The 13,977-nt window shown below is 56.5% G+C and overlaps 1 protein-coding gene across 6 annotated transcripts in view; it reads right to left on the reverse strand.

Moving 5' to 3' along the window:
• The window catches only part of CACNA1B (calcium voltage-gated channel subunit alpha1 B), a 182,115-nt gene that overhangs the window by 99,686 nt on the left and 68,452 nt on the right, over positions 1–13,977 (reverse strand). For all 6 annotated transcript variants that reach the window (XM_059142287.1, XM_059142286.1, XM_059142283.1 and 3 more), the window contains 5 exons: positions 13,176–13,288; positions 10,903–11,034; positions 10,599–10,671; positions 3,520–3,637; positions 1,251–1,318 (listed from right to left, as the gene is read on the reverse strand). In XM_059142287.1, the coding sequence (XP_058998270.1) occupies positions 1,251–1,318; positions 3,520–3,637; positions 10,599–10,671; positions 10,903–11,034; positions 13,176–13,288 (504 nt within the window). The remainder of the gene's footprint in view (positions 1–1,250; positions 1,319–3,519; positions 3,638–10,598; positions 10,672–10,902; positions 11,035–13,175; positions 13,289–13,977) is intronic.

Below are 13,977 nucleotides of genomic sequence, written 5' to 3' on the forward strand. Positions count from 1 at the left end.
GGGAGGCATCTCTACCCACAGGCACCAGCACAGCCTCAGCCTGGGTTGGGAGAAGAGGCAGTCTGAGCAGAAGCAAAGGAAGACACGTGACAAGGCCTTCCTCCAGCAGGAGCCCATCTTCCAGAGAGCAGGGAGGGGGCAGTGGGGGCCCTGCGGGGCTTGTATGGTTGGGAGCCCTGGGCCCAAGCAGCTCCTCTGCGGATAGCAGACTCGTCCCGCACCTGCCCTCCTCGCGGAAGGCCTGCATCTGGCTGGGCCCCAGGACAGCAATGGCGTTGCAAGCTGTGCTGGGCCACAGCAGACACACGCAGGGGTGTGCACACGGGTGAGCTCCAGCACACGGGCACGCGCACAGAGAGGAATACACACAGGGCATGCACTCCGCTGAGAAAGCAAGCACGCGGGGCCTCTGCTTCAGGGGGCCTGTCAGGCAGCCGGACCCTCTGCACCAGGAGCTGGGGCTTGTTCAAAGCACAAGCCTGAGGCCGAACCGCGGGAGAGCCAGCCGCCCCATCCACGGCTGTGTCCTCAGGAAGGAAACCACAGGGGAGGACGTGTACAATCACACCGCCCGCCAGGCTCCAGGATGAGAGATGAGTGTTAGAGGCCGCCCACTGGGCCCCCGCTGGGACGAGAGGCCGTCCTGCAGAGCCACAGACCCGCCAACAAGGAGGCAGCAGCTGATCCTGCTGGAGCCAGCCAGGCCCAGCCTCAAAGGACAGCACTGCCTGGCGACCACCCCAGCTCAACCATGCACACTCAGGACTGACCGCTGGGGCCCCCTCGCCGCCCAGGGATGAGCACAGGGACCCCACACCTCCCTTCAGGGTCTCCACCGCACATGCGCCTCTGGCTGAGGGGAACCTGCTACTTCTCACAGCCACGCCTCCTGACACACGCCATGGTCCGTCCCTGCCCCCCCCAGGCCAGTAGTCTGCCCCCACTCCTCAAGGCTCCCTCTGGGCTGCACCTCTTGTTCGGCCACTCTTTCTAGGCCATGGCTTCTCCACGAGCTGCCCCTCCTGCCCTGGCGTCTCTCACGCGTCCTCCACACCATCACCACACCCGATCGGCAGCCAAACTCCCACCTGCCTGCGACCTTGAGGACACTCGCCCAGACAGTGGTCACATGAGTCCTTAAGCCTGTACTGGCCCTCTGCAGGGCCCTCTGGACCCACGCAGTGGGACACAGGTGCCTGCCCCACCCCCCTGTCCCTCATGGGCTGTGGGCCGTGTCCCTACGTACGTACCTTGGTCAGTTCCTGAGCGTTGGCGAGGTTGTCCACGGCAATGGCCAGGAAGACGTTCAGCAGAGTGTCTGGTTGGCTCCAGCTAAGGAAGGGAACCTTCTGCCCCAGCCCTCAGCCTCCCACAGTCAAAGCCCAGCTTCCCCATGCAGAATGGGGGCCCTCTCCCCAGGTCCTGACGAGACTTCAGCCTCCTTCCCTTAGTGGCCACATGCCCCTCCAGTACCCTTGCTCCGCTGGCCCGTCACCCTCAGACAGAGCCAAACCCAGCGGACTGAGCTGCCACCTCTTCCCACAAGCTCCTGTCCTGTGTGCCTCGAGGCAGCATGTCCCCAGGACCAGCCCGTCCCTGCACTCTGTTCCAGCAGACCTGGGCCCTCCCCTGTCACCTCGTCCCTCAGCACTGCCAACATCTGGAGCGGAACGACCCTTTGCGTGGGTCGTTGGGCACCATCTGTAACCCCCTGCCCAGCACCAGGGTGCAGCAGCCCCTCCCCAGGGTAAGCCCACCATCTCAGACCCAGCCAGTGTCCTCTGGGGTAATGGTCATCCCCGTCAGAGCCCCGGCACAGAGCTCTTTCCCCACAGGCCTGGGGACGTACCACCCCCAACCCAACCCAGGTGCAGCTGTTTCCGCCAGGGCCAACCGTGAGGAACAGCCAGTTTATAGAAGGCCAGCAGCGATGACTGTGGCTGGTGAGGACCCAGTCTGGCAGGGAGATGCCCCTGAGACTCCAGGGGACCCATGTACCCGGGTACTGCCTCATAGGTAAGGCTGCTCAGGGCTCCAGCAGATCAGAGGACGGGACACAAGGCTGGGATCCACTTCCCCGCACTAACCCAGCCTCGAGCACCTCAGAGGCCTTCCCACACCTGGAGAGCAGGTCTAAGGCCAGGAGCCAGAGCTCAGGGCCCAGCGGAGAGATGCACAGAGGCAGAGGAAATGACGCCCATTGGCCAGCACGAGGCCTGACCATAGACACCCCCGGCCTGACTGTGCAGGGTCAGGATGAGCTGTGATGAGCTCCAGGCCACTGCTCGGTCTCGGGGCGGGGGGGGGGGGCACCTCCTTCTGGACAGTGCTCATTCCCCACCCCTACCCCCACCATCTGAGTCAACACTGCAGGCTCCTTCCCTCTCCAACAACCCTGGCGGCCACTCCCGGGTTTCCTGTCAGCCACCCCCAGGTCCCACCCACCTGCTAAACAGTGAAACAAACACTCCCCCCAGCCCTCCTACTCCTCCTTACTGGGTTTCCTGCCCCCACAAAGGCAGGGCTCCCTGCCGTGGGGTCCAGAGCTGACAGATGGTGTGAATGGAGGCCTGCAGAGTCACGGGTCCCAGGCCAGCAGAGAGCCAGCCAGGCAGGGCCAAGGAGAGACAAACAGGGTCAAGTGTCCGGGTGTGCGTGTGGGGAAATAGGGCAGAGCCGTAGGGCGGTCTGGGAGAAGATGACTCACACCTGTTCCGGCCAGCTCCGCCCTTTCTCCTGGCCCCGAAGGGTATTAAGGCATCGGTCTTTGAGTGGGGCCCCTGGGGGCAGCCTCCACACCAGGGCTCTCTGGGGAGCCCGTGGCATCATCCTTGTGGGCTGGAACCTGCACATCAACCACTCGGGGGATCTGATGTACAGACGACTCTAAGGACCCAAGTGTCCCTGCTCAGTCCAGATTTCCCTCCCGGGCAGTGGGGCCACATCCACGACCCCTCTCCTGGCCCACTACACTCCTCCTACATCCTGACCCTGAAGCCTCCTCTTCCCGGTGGCCGGACTGAGGGCAGAGCTGCCACAGAGCTCCTGGGCTTTCCCTGGCCCCACACACCCCCTCCCAGCCTGAGGTCCTGAAACATGAACCCAACAGGCTCCCAGCACCGGAAACCTCACTGTGTATTTCTCTGCGGGTAGGATATGTTCAGCAGGGAGCAGTTTTTTAAAAGCCCAGTGCCAATTTAATTACTGAATTAAAGTGGGCCAAGAAAACAAGTCCAGACCCTCGGCCATCAGGGTTCAAAGCCCATGTCTCCCCACAGCGTCCCTCCTGTGCCTGCCCCTGACCGTCCCGTCCCCTCTGCAGACCAATGTGCAGCACGTGCTTCCTTCAGCCTCCGGATCCCCCCCAGCTCAGGCTGCCTGGAGAACATTCAGTGTAGACTTAAGTTGGTTCCCCTGTGGGAGGACCCGCACTGTTCCCACGGGGGCAAGGCGGAGGGGAGGGACCCAGACCCAGACCAAGCACTAGCCATGCTGTACCCCAGCCCCAGAGAAGGATACAATTTCCAAACAGCGTCAAGACAATGAAGTAAAAGGAGGAGAACATGCCTTTGCTGACTCCGCCTTGCGACTCGATCCCGTGGTACATCACTGCATTCCAGTCCTCTCCTGTCAGGATCTGGGGGAACAGCCCCGCAGGGCACGCCTGCCTGACCACCTGCACCCACGGACACATGCAGGTGCACACTCAAGGTCAAGACACGGCTGTATCCCTAGAGCCCAGGGGCACACGTGAGCGCACACACACAGGCTGCTAGAGGGCAGTGCTTCTGGAGGGCAAAGTGGCCCATGGTCCTCCAGAGAAACTTCCAGAAAGACACAGGCCCCGAGAGATGCATACGCTCCAGCTTTTCAGCCAAAAACAGAAGGGAAAGGTGGGCAAAGGCGAGGAGGAGAACCGTAGCTGTGAGCTGGGGAAAGGGGGCCAGGCTGGGGAGGCCAGACTCCCACCCCTGGGCCACGATGCTGCCTGGGAGACAGTGGGTCCAGCAAAGAGGGTGGCTGGACGCAGTCCCTGCCCGTCCGGAAACACGTCTCTCCTTGCTGCCGTATACGTGGGGAAGTGCAAGAGGAGAACGTAAGAGACGCTCACGTGTCCACCCATCAAAATGGACACTGCTCACATCTGTCCCGTGGGCATCAGGTCCCACTGGCCGTGGTCACTCCTGACAGACGACCCAATCACAAACCTGGTGAGGAACCAAGTCAGTAGAATTCCACTTACACGGCACACATGTCTATGAACCAAACTCACCACACGAGTTCCAACACTCCCGGGAAGGCGTCAGACGACACACACTGCTCATGGGTTTGCTGTCCTCACCCAGGATCATATCTTTGAAGTCCACACACACGAGGCACACAGACCCCCTGACTCCCGACCCCCAGCGCACAGTGTCCCTCAGGCCCTCCCCCCACACGCTCGCTGCCTTCCTTCTCCCGGGGGTTGTGCTGCCGAGTCTCACCGCACGCACAGAAGGTCTGTCCACACCAGGGACAGCCTGGAGGGAAGCCACGTGCACCTCTGCCCTGATGAGAGGCGTCCTAAGCGACGCCTGCGGGGACACTGCTGCTGGCTGAGGCGCGAGAGGGCCAGCTGGTCAGGGGCTGCTCTCCAGGGCCTCCCCAGACACCTGGGTCTTCCTCGCCCTGACCACGAGACCTCCGCGAGTGTCCCTGTTCACTCCCACCCTCTGTCTGCAGGAACTACTCACTGGAGAGCTCCCGGCTTCTGCTTTATGACCAAGTGTCACGCATCTAAGAAATTTCTCTCCACTGGAAGGCAATAAAAATACTCTTCTGTATTTTCTTCAAACCATTGTAGAGTGTGGTTTCTCACAGTTAGGTTTTTAATCCAACTTGAGCCTGTGTTTCCTGTTCTGTGTACGCGTGGGGATGAAGACCCACGTTCTGCCCCAGTGGAAAGCTAGCTTTTACAGACCTACTGCTTCAACTATCCTGGGCCCCTCCTCCTGCTGTGGCCAGCCTCCCACCGAGCCTGGCCATGTTTCTGGCTTCTCTCGTCCACTCTCCTGGTGTTTCGTATCCCAACCCTCCTGCCGTAGCTTTGTGGAAACTCCCACCCATGGTAAGGCGAACCTTCCTGAACTGTCTTGGCGATTCTTGGATGCTGAGTCTTCCACGTTATCAATATGCTGAATTCCAAGAGATTAAATTAGGAGAACAGATGCCTTTGCCACTTTCAGGCCTCCCTCCCCATTATAAATATACCCCTGTGTACCCAGATCTGTAGGCCCTTTGATAACAAATCGTAATTTTCCCCATAAAAGGCTTACATACTGTTTCTAGTGCCTTATAGCTTTTGTTGCCTCTAGAATGAAATATTTCATTTTAATTGAATTTTCCAATCGAATGGTTAAGTCACAGGAAAGCTCTATTTTTGTATGCTGGTCTCGTGTTCAGCAGGACAAGTGAATTTTATGTCCTTGGTAGGACATTAAGGTAGGACATCTACGGTAGGACATCACCTTATAGCTGTGCCAGGCCCAGGGCAGGTTAGAATGCTATTCAGGTTTTTAATTTCTCCTTGAGCTAATTTATGTGTTTGAGTTTTTCCTATAAAAGTACATGTTTCCCCTTAGTTTTCAAATCTCTGGCCATAATATTTTTGGGGACTTAAAACGGTCTCTCCCCTCCCTGCAGGCGTGCCTCCCCCCCAGTCTCTAGCTTTCATCTATGCATTCTCTCTTGGCCGGTCTTGCTGAGATGCTGTCTACTGTATTAGTCTCCCCGACAGCAAGCTTTTTACAATTTGCCATCTTGGTGTTTTAGTTTTGTGTTATTAACCACTTTTTCCTGCTTTCCGTTTTTCTTGAGTTTACCTGTTCACTTTTCTAGGTTTTAAGACAAGTACATCACTAGCTTGTTTCCGGTCTTCCTTTTATTTTGATGATTGCATTTAAGGTTCTAAGTTTTTCTCTAAGTATTGCTTCTGTCTTGTTCCGTAAGTCTGGATGTCATAATTCATGTCTAAGCATTTTGTGAGTCTGCTGTGGAGTCTTGTTTAGCTCGGTCCTTCAGCTTTCAAATCTGGGGAAGGTTTCGAACAACTTCTTACACATGATATGTTTATTTACATTCCATTAAGAATGTGCTCTACAGGATGACAATTCCTCAATACTTGTAGGAATTTCCTCGGTGACTTAACAAGTGGTCAGTTTCCATGAATGTCCTCTGTGTCCCAAATGATGACTGTTTCGTTGGCTGTCTGCTGGGTGAAGAGCTCCACAGACCTCACCTCATCCTACGTTTCGGCAGAAACGTATCCCAAACCTCGTGTGAGGTGGGGACATCCATGGGCTTCTATCCGTTGCTGCTCAGGGTGCTGTGAGGTCATGCTGGCCCACGATCACTGCCTTCTTTCTGTTGTTATGAAACACACTCCTTTATTTTTACCAAAGCTTTTCTCCCTTAACTTGAACTTTGACTGATGTTAGTATCATACCAGCTTTCTTGCAGATGATTTCCACTTTGTTTACCTTTTTGTATCCCTCAACGTTTTATTTCAGTCCTCTTTCAAACACTCAGAAAAGAAGGATGGGTAATTCCCAGCAGACCTCCGTATACCAACTACGGGCTTGAGAGCCGTCAAAGGGAGAGGCATCCCCCCACTAGAACGCCTCCAGCCTCCCAGTGGCACGGCACCTGCATCCGGTCTTCCTCATTCCCAGGCAAGCGTTTCCATTTTCACTGCATAGATGCCATAGACGATGTTGTTTTTCATGTTTTCATCTTTATTTAAGTAGTATCATATGCTATGTATTTTTCTGAATCTTGCTCTCTTTTTGCCTAATATTATACTTGTGAGATCCATCTGAGTTAACACATTTAATTCTAGGTCATTCGTGCTCCTGCTGTACAGAAACCACAACACACTCTTCCTATCCATGCTGTGACAATGGGCATCACTGGCAACACCCAGTTATTTGCTCCTCTCCCATGCCTCCCTGTCTCCTTGGATGGCCCGGCAGGAGACGCTGCAGAGCATAGACCCACAACAGGAAGCACGCATATGCAAGTTCTAGTTATTAGATTTTATGACGTTACTCTACCCCCAGTGGGTGACCAACCCAACGAGCATAGAGGAATCTCCATTTCTCCACATCTTCCCTAAAACTTGGTATTGGATTTCTTAACTTCTGCGCCGCTGATCGGTGGAGAGGTTGTCTTGTGGTGGGTCTAACTTGCATCTCAAGCAGCACTGGTAATGGTTCTCACAGGCGTTTTCATCAGCCCAGCTTCCCCTCCTATGAGATGCCGCAGGTTTACACTCTGCCTCTCACTATGATATTGTCTTTTCTCTTTGACTGGCGGAAGTCCTTGACATGACCTGGACACGTCAGTGATTATTCTAATACTGTGGAAATGTCTTCTCCAAGTTTATGACTTTTTTTTAAACCTTTTCATGGTGTCTTTTGATGCACAGAAAGGTCTATTTTAGCCGTCAAATTTGCCAATGTTTTCCTTTATGATCTGTGCTTCTTGTATGTCAAGAAGGACTTCCCTACCCTGAGTTGGTACCGTTATTTTCCTGTGCACCTTTTAAAATTTCAGATTTGCTCTTCACATTCAGGTCTTAGTCTACAAACTCATTTCAAATATGGAAAAAAGTAGGACCCAATTTCCTGTTTGGTTCTGTGGATAACCAAATCGTCCCATGCCGTCTGCCGTCACACTTCATGCTGGAGCCCAGACCCCATGAGCACAACATAAGGTGCATGTGTCCTGAGTACACACGCGTGACCTTATGCCCGCTGCCTTCTTCCTCCCCAGGGAGAAGTCTGTCCACTGACAAAGCTCCCCTTTCTGAATATTCATCTGAACCCTAACCCTACATGGAGTCCTGGCTTGGGAAGTTATTCCTTGTGATCTCCTTATTTACTGAATAAAAGTTGCCGCTGTGTGACACCCACCCCTGGCTGTGGTCTCTTCCTGTAAGTCACAAGCGGCAGACCCACATTAGCGTGGTGAGGGTTTTTTATCACGGTGATTCTAGACTCATAAAGCCAGCAGGTACCTTCCTTCTTGTCTTCTCTGGAGTCATCCGCATACAACTGGAATAACGTCTTTCTTAAATTTTCATAGGATTCACTCATAAAATTACCAGAACATGGCGGTTTGGGTAGGCAGATTTTTTAATCATTCAATTTCTGAAATAGTTCAGGTCTTTCATTTCTTCATGGGTTAGTGAAATGTTTTTTTTCTTCTAAATCATTGGGTTTACTAAACATACGGAGTCTGTGGTGCTTTCGGCAACCAGGCGGTTGGTAGCCCTCCGTGTCTGCGTTTGAACATGGCCAGCACCCCCTCATGCTTGAGTCTCAGCTCTCTTGGTCAGTATGCTGGGGTCACGGTGGCCCAACCCCAGGACTTCACGTTCCCTCCCCGACCCTCAGACTGTCATTCTTCTGTGGGGAGACGCTTTCTAGGGTCGTTTTAAAGATTTTCTCTTCATCACAACACATCTAGGTTTGACATTACGTCTGTTCATCCTGCTTGGCTCCCCAAGGACTCAGCCCTCAGACTCGCCCAGAACAGCGCTGACAGCCCCCTCTCTCAACCGACATGGGAGCTTCACTCCTAAGTCCCCCCACATCTCCCAGCTCACCTGCCCTTCCTTCGCTCGTGTCCGGGGTATAATTTAACCTTTACTTTTCTATTTACACAGCATGGTTTCCACACCTAGGATTTCTACTTAGTTCTTTTTCATATGAACTTGCTCTTGGTTCTCAGGTATTTTCTTTCAAAATTTTGTTTATGGGTTACAAGTTCTCCCTCGAACACTGCATGGGTCTCAGTCACCTGTGCCATGGTCTTACTCCCATTTCTTCAGGTGCGAGCTCACCTTCCGACTGCAGGGGTCAGCTCTCTTCATGGGGTTAGCATCACCACGGATCAGTCTGCACACTCGCCATGAGCAGACCTGATGTTATTTTCTTCCTGGTCACACACTCTCCCTACCCCCTCCAGCCCCGTTCAGAAGCAAGAGCACTCGCCATCCTGGGGTCTCGGGCCCTGGCCCAGCACCATCCATGGAAAGTGCAGGCCTGGCCTGGCCAGCCATCTGCCCCTGTGACCTTCTCGGCCTCCTCCAGCCGTGGTCACCCTCTCTCAGCTCTGCTCCTCAAAGGGTCACATACCTTCCCCAGCCCCGCATTGGGCAGGCCGTACAGCAATGCGTCCAGCCCGTGTGCCTCATTCGGACCACAGCCCAGAGGCCCGGTCTCCGCATCTCTCCTCACTGTTCCATTTCCAGCCACAGTTTGTTTTCTATTTGGCTGGCTCCTTTGAATTTCTAGATGCATTTATTACCTCTTTGCCATGTTCCAGAGCAGAGGGGTCCGAGGTCCAAACCAGAACACCATCTGACCAGAAGAGCCCATCTGTTTCCTCTAACTTTGGCTCCCTCTTCCCCTCTGTCCCACACACCACCACTAACCGACCACATCCCACTCCCTTCCTGCAACAGAACAAAGCAGAGCTCTGTGGGTCACGTCACCTCCCTGCTTTGGGAGCCTCTGAGATGGCGCCAGCCGGGTGCAGCTGCTTGGCCTGGCCCGTCCAACCTTATATCCACCAGCCCCAATCCTTTTGCCACAGACCCCATGCCTTTGCTGCCCTGACTCTGCTCACCTTCCTACCGTGGTGTCTGGACACATTCCTGCCGAGCCTCCTTGCCTGACTTTCGAGATCCCACAGGACACCCCTGGTGCCCCACAGCAGGAAGGAGCTCCTTCCTATCACCATCATTGAGCAGAGCGCACTGCACAGGAAAGCTCGTGTCCGCCCTCTGCAAGAGGACCCAACTTGGAGGCCAAGGGCAGCCCCAGAGGCCAGGGGCTAAGCTGAGACCCCAGCCTGAGCACACATGGCCTGTTGGGCTTCCCTAAGAGTCATCCTGGACAAAACAACAACCTGCCCTGACCCACTCAATTGCAAGCATGTCATCAAAGGAGGCTTCATAAGACAGAAGCATCTGGCACTATCCTACCGGTGGGGCCAAGCATAGCGGGCACCAGGGGCGCTACAGCCCTGCAAGGGGGCAAACGGCTCAATCAAGAGAGTCTCCAAAAGGAAACCCCTCCAAGAGGGCAAAGATGGCCTGAGTGACAAGGTTTGCCTCACAGATGACTTGGGCCCAGAGCCTTGGCTTCCCCAGGAGCCGTGGCGGGCACCTTCTCCAGACACAAAAGAGAACTAAAGGACCCCTGGGCCTGACAGACAGGAGGGAGAAACATGGGTGTGCTTTGTTGTGTCATTCGCAGAGCATAAAAGACAGCTGGGACTCCAGGTCCTAGGCGTTGGGGGACAAGTTGGTGGCTTGAAGCCTAGTGGCCACAGGACCCTTGAGTCCCCCAGGGAACTACACATGCTTCTTGGGACCCAGTTTCTCTCCAGACCCAGGCTCTGGACTTGATGGCAGAGCCCCAGGGACTGGAGACCTCTCTAGGCTCATCTCCCACTTGTTCCCTTCTGGAAAGTTCTATCTGAAATGTTGGCCGTGTTGGGGGTGCAGACACTGACCAGGAAGTCTCCCTTCCCCATGCCTGGAGCCTTACCTGGAAGACGGTGAGAATGGCCGCGGGAAAGGTATCAAAGTTTGTTGTTGGGGTTTCATCGTTAAAGTTGAACCTGAGAAAAACAAGAAGTCCTGCGAGGAGACTGCCCCATCAGGAGCCAGGGACAGGCACCTCAACTTGCAGGGCCGTCCCGGGCTGCAGGTGGGCTATGTGCCTGGCACCCTTGTCCCCCTGGGGGGACCTCCAGGCGGAAGACAGGCGGAGGGGGCCCAGGCAGCAAATCTGCTCTGAGCTCTGCCTCCCTGGAGGGGAGCCCAGCCCTCGACGACCCCAGGCCACTTACTGCCCCCCGAACAGCTGCATGCCCAGCAGCGCGAAGACCACAATGAAGAGGAACAGCAGGAAGAGCAGGCTGACGATGGACTTCATGGAGTTGAGCAGAGACACCACCAGGTTCCGCAGGGAGCTCCAGTACCTGTCGGGCAGGGGGTCCGTCCACGCCGGCTGCACCCACCCGCCTGCCCAGGCCCCACCCCGGGCTTCTCACAGTCACCCCTGTGCCTTCTGGGATCCCCTGAGCTCCCAGACCCCACACCTGGAGCCAGGGCACATCCCCGGAGCTCCAGACCCCTCCCCTGGGGATTCCGGGGGGCGGCCGACTCACCCCCATGTTCCGAACCTGCCCATCCCTCTGCCTGGCGGAACAGTGCCCGCTCCCTCTCCACCCCCAACACCCGAGCAGCTTCTGGGTGCCTCCATGAGGACCACAAGGGGAGAAGCAGCTGCAGCAGAAGGTTATCAGCCCACAGCCTGCATAACTCAGTGTGAAGGCCCCTCCCCCTGAGGGCCCAGGATGCAGCGTGGATGCGGGGCGGCACTGTAAGACCATCTCCTGGCATCCCACGGCGCCCACCCCTCCATCGCACTCCCACAATGCTCCTGGAGGCCAGAGGCCGCATCGCCGGGCACATCTCATGCACCGGGACCCAATGGCACACAGGCCCCACTAGAGTCTGCGGTAGACTGACTGTCAAGAGCTCACTCGGAGCTCCAACCCCCTGCCCGCATCTGGAGAGCTCCTCCCCAGAAGAGGCGGGGGCACTTTGCCTCCAGCCAGCTTAAAACACACTACACACCCGTGTCTCTGCACGGAGGTGGCGGTTCCACCGGCCTAGGAAGGTGGGTGTGGCAGGACAAACAGCAGTCACTGCACATCCCTGGCCCCCAGGTCTGGTCCTCCCAAGTGCCGACAGCACAGAGGCTCGCCTATCTTCTATGGGTTCTCCTACAAGGCACTTGAGGGTTCATGGAAGATGGGCTGGAAAACTCTGGAAAAGCCAGCCCACCTCAGGACAGCAGCCTGGCTTCTGGAAGGAATCAGAGCCCCTCAAACACCAGTCCCTGGAAGCGGGGTGAAGGGTGTTCTCGCCATCACCTCACGGCACTGGGATGTGACAGGACTGGCCACACAGCCCATGAAACGCACAGTAGGGTTTGTGGACCCAGCTGGGCCCAACTCTTGCCCCAGACTCTCCTGCAGTGACATTACTGTATCCTTCAGTGGTCTTAGGCTGGGATTTAAAACGGACTAGAAGAGACCAGAACTCCCTATACCCTGGGGAGATCTGTGGGGTTCTGAGAGGTCACTGCAGGGATGACCTAGAGCCCCAGGGCCCCATGCACAGGCTCACTGCTGACAGTTCTTCTCCCTGGGTGCTGCCACTGTCAGAGCTGCTGGGGAGACCGCGTGGAAATCGGGCTGGAGCGTGTGTGGGCTACGCACTCACGCAGCAGGAGTCCAGGATTCAGGGTAGGCACAGTCCCTGCTGTGCGGTGTGCCACCGCTTCAACCTGCTGAGTGCAGAGTGGCCTTTCCTGGGGGAAACGCGCCCCATCTTTCCTAGCACTAGAACCCTGGCAGAGGGCCCCCCACTCGTGCAGGAGCAGCATCACTCTGCCGCCCTGGCCTCAGCCCCGTCGGAGACAAAACTGAGCAACTGGCATACAGGTTATGTAAGGGACCCAGTGGGATAGAACGGGCGACACAGGCCCGTGGCTGTCGTCCTGCCACCGCTTCAGCAGACCGTGACAGGCACAGGGAGGAAAAAGTCGGCCTGGGAACGCAGCCCCTAAGGGACCAAGCTGGCTCAGGGCAGAAGGTCAGAGTCCTCTGAGACCTCCCTCCCTCCCTGGGATCAGGGCTGACCGGATGGGGCAGACTTGGGGCAGGATGATGGAAAACAAACTTCCACGTGATCACTTCTTTTTTCTCAGTTGACGGTGAAACAAAGTAGACGGGCCTGCTGGTTTCAAAAAGGGACAGTAGGAAGCTGTGGGAAGCAAGCTAAGGAGAGCTCGGGAGCCTGCCGGCAGCACAGAGCCTCCAGAAGCAAGCCTGAGCACAGATGCGGCCCCCACAGCCGAGACAACACGTGCTGGGCAGGCGCTCTGTAAACTCTTCTGTGTTTAAGCCAATTATAAGCACAAAAAGGGATTCCAGACAGCTGGGTTCAAGGCCAGCACCACACAGTCCTGGTAACAGGCGCCCGGCGTGGCTCAGTCTCAGACGTGACCTGCGCTCCCCATCCCCTACCCAGGAGCACACGGGTAACATACTTCGTGACTTTGAAGATCCGCAGCAGCCGGAGGGCCCGCAGGACGCTGATCCCAAAGGAGGTTCCTGGCTTGATGGCAGCCCAGACCACTTCAAAGATGCTCCCCACAATGACCTGTGTGGGGGACGGACTCCGCCTCAGGCACACACCCACTCAGCCCACACCTGTACCTCTGCAGGGAGCACCTGGGATCTCGCGGGAGCCCCCACGCACATGAGCTCCCGCTGCCCTCAGGGAGCACGCCCCAGGCCCAGTGCTCACCTGCCCCCCAACACACCCACCCTGGATACACCACAGGCACGCAGGAGACAGAGAGAGGGTCAGCCGACTGGTTTCCCAGCCAGCCAGCTGCAAACCCGATCAGTCCACAGCTCGGAGAAACTGGTGACTATGCCAGGACCATGGCCCCCGCCACGACCAGAGACCCCTGTGTAGTCTACCGCTGGTCCATTAACCCGCATGTCTGCTCGGGCAGGGGCACTGCTCACGGGCCCCCCCACAGCCCCCTCTGCGTATGTCTCCACGTCGAACACAGGAGCATTGTTGAGAGCACAGCTGATGTGCTGCTGACAGCGACCGGCCCAGCAGGACGACGGCCCAGCAGCCGCACCTAGCAGCACAGCGCAGGGGCCAAGCTTGCCACCAGCTGTCCTCAGTGAGCCTGGGCACCTCCAGCAGGCACACAGCAGCCAGGCGCTTGTCTGGGGCTGGAGCTCACCGTTTCCTCAATCTGTGTTCTTACTGTGGGTCGTGAGACGGCCCCTCAGATGGCCCACAGGGATCCCCACTACTTGGTACCCCAC

The sequence above is a fragment of the Mustela lutreola genome, chromosome 12 (assembly GCF_030435805.1).
Source record: "Mustela lutreola isolate mMusLut2 chromosome 12, mMusLut2.pri, whole genome shotgun sequence".
Lineage (NCBI taxonomy): Eukaryota > Metazoa > Chordata > Mammalia > Carnivora > Mustelidae > Mustela > Mustela lutreola.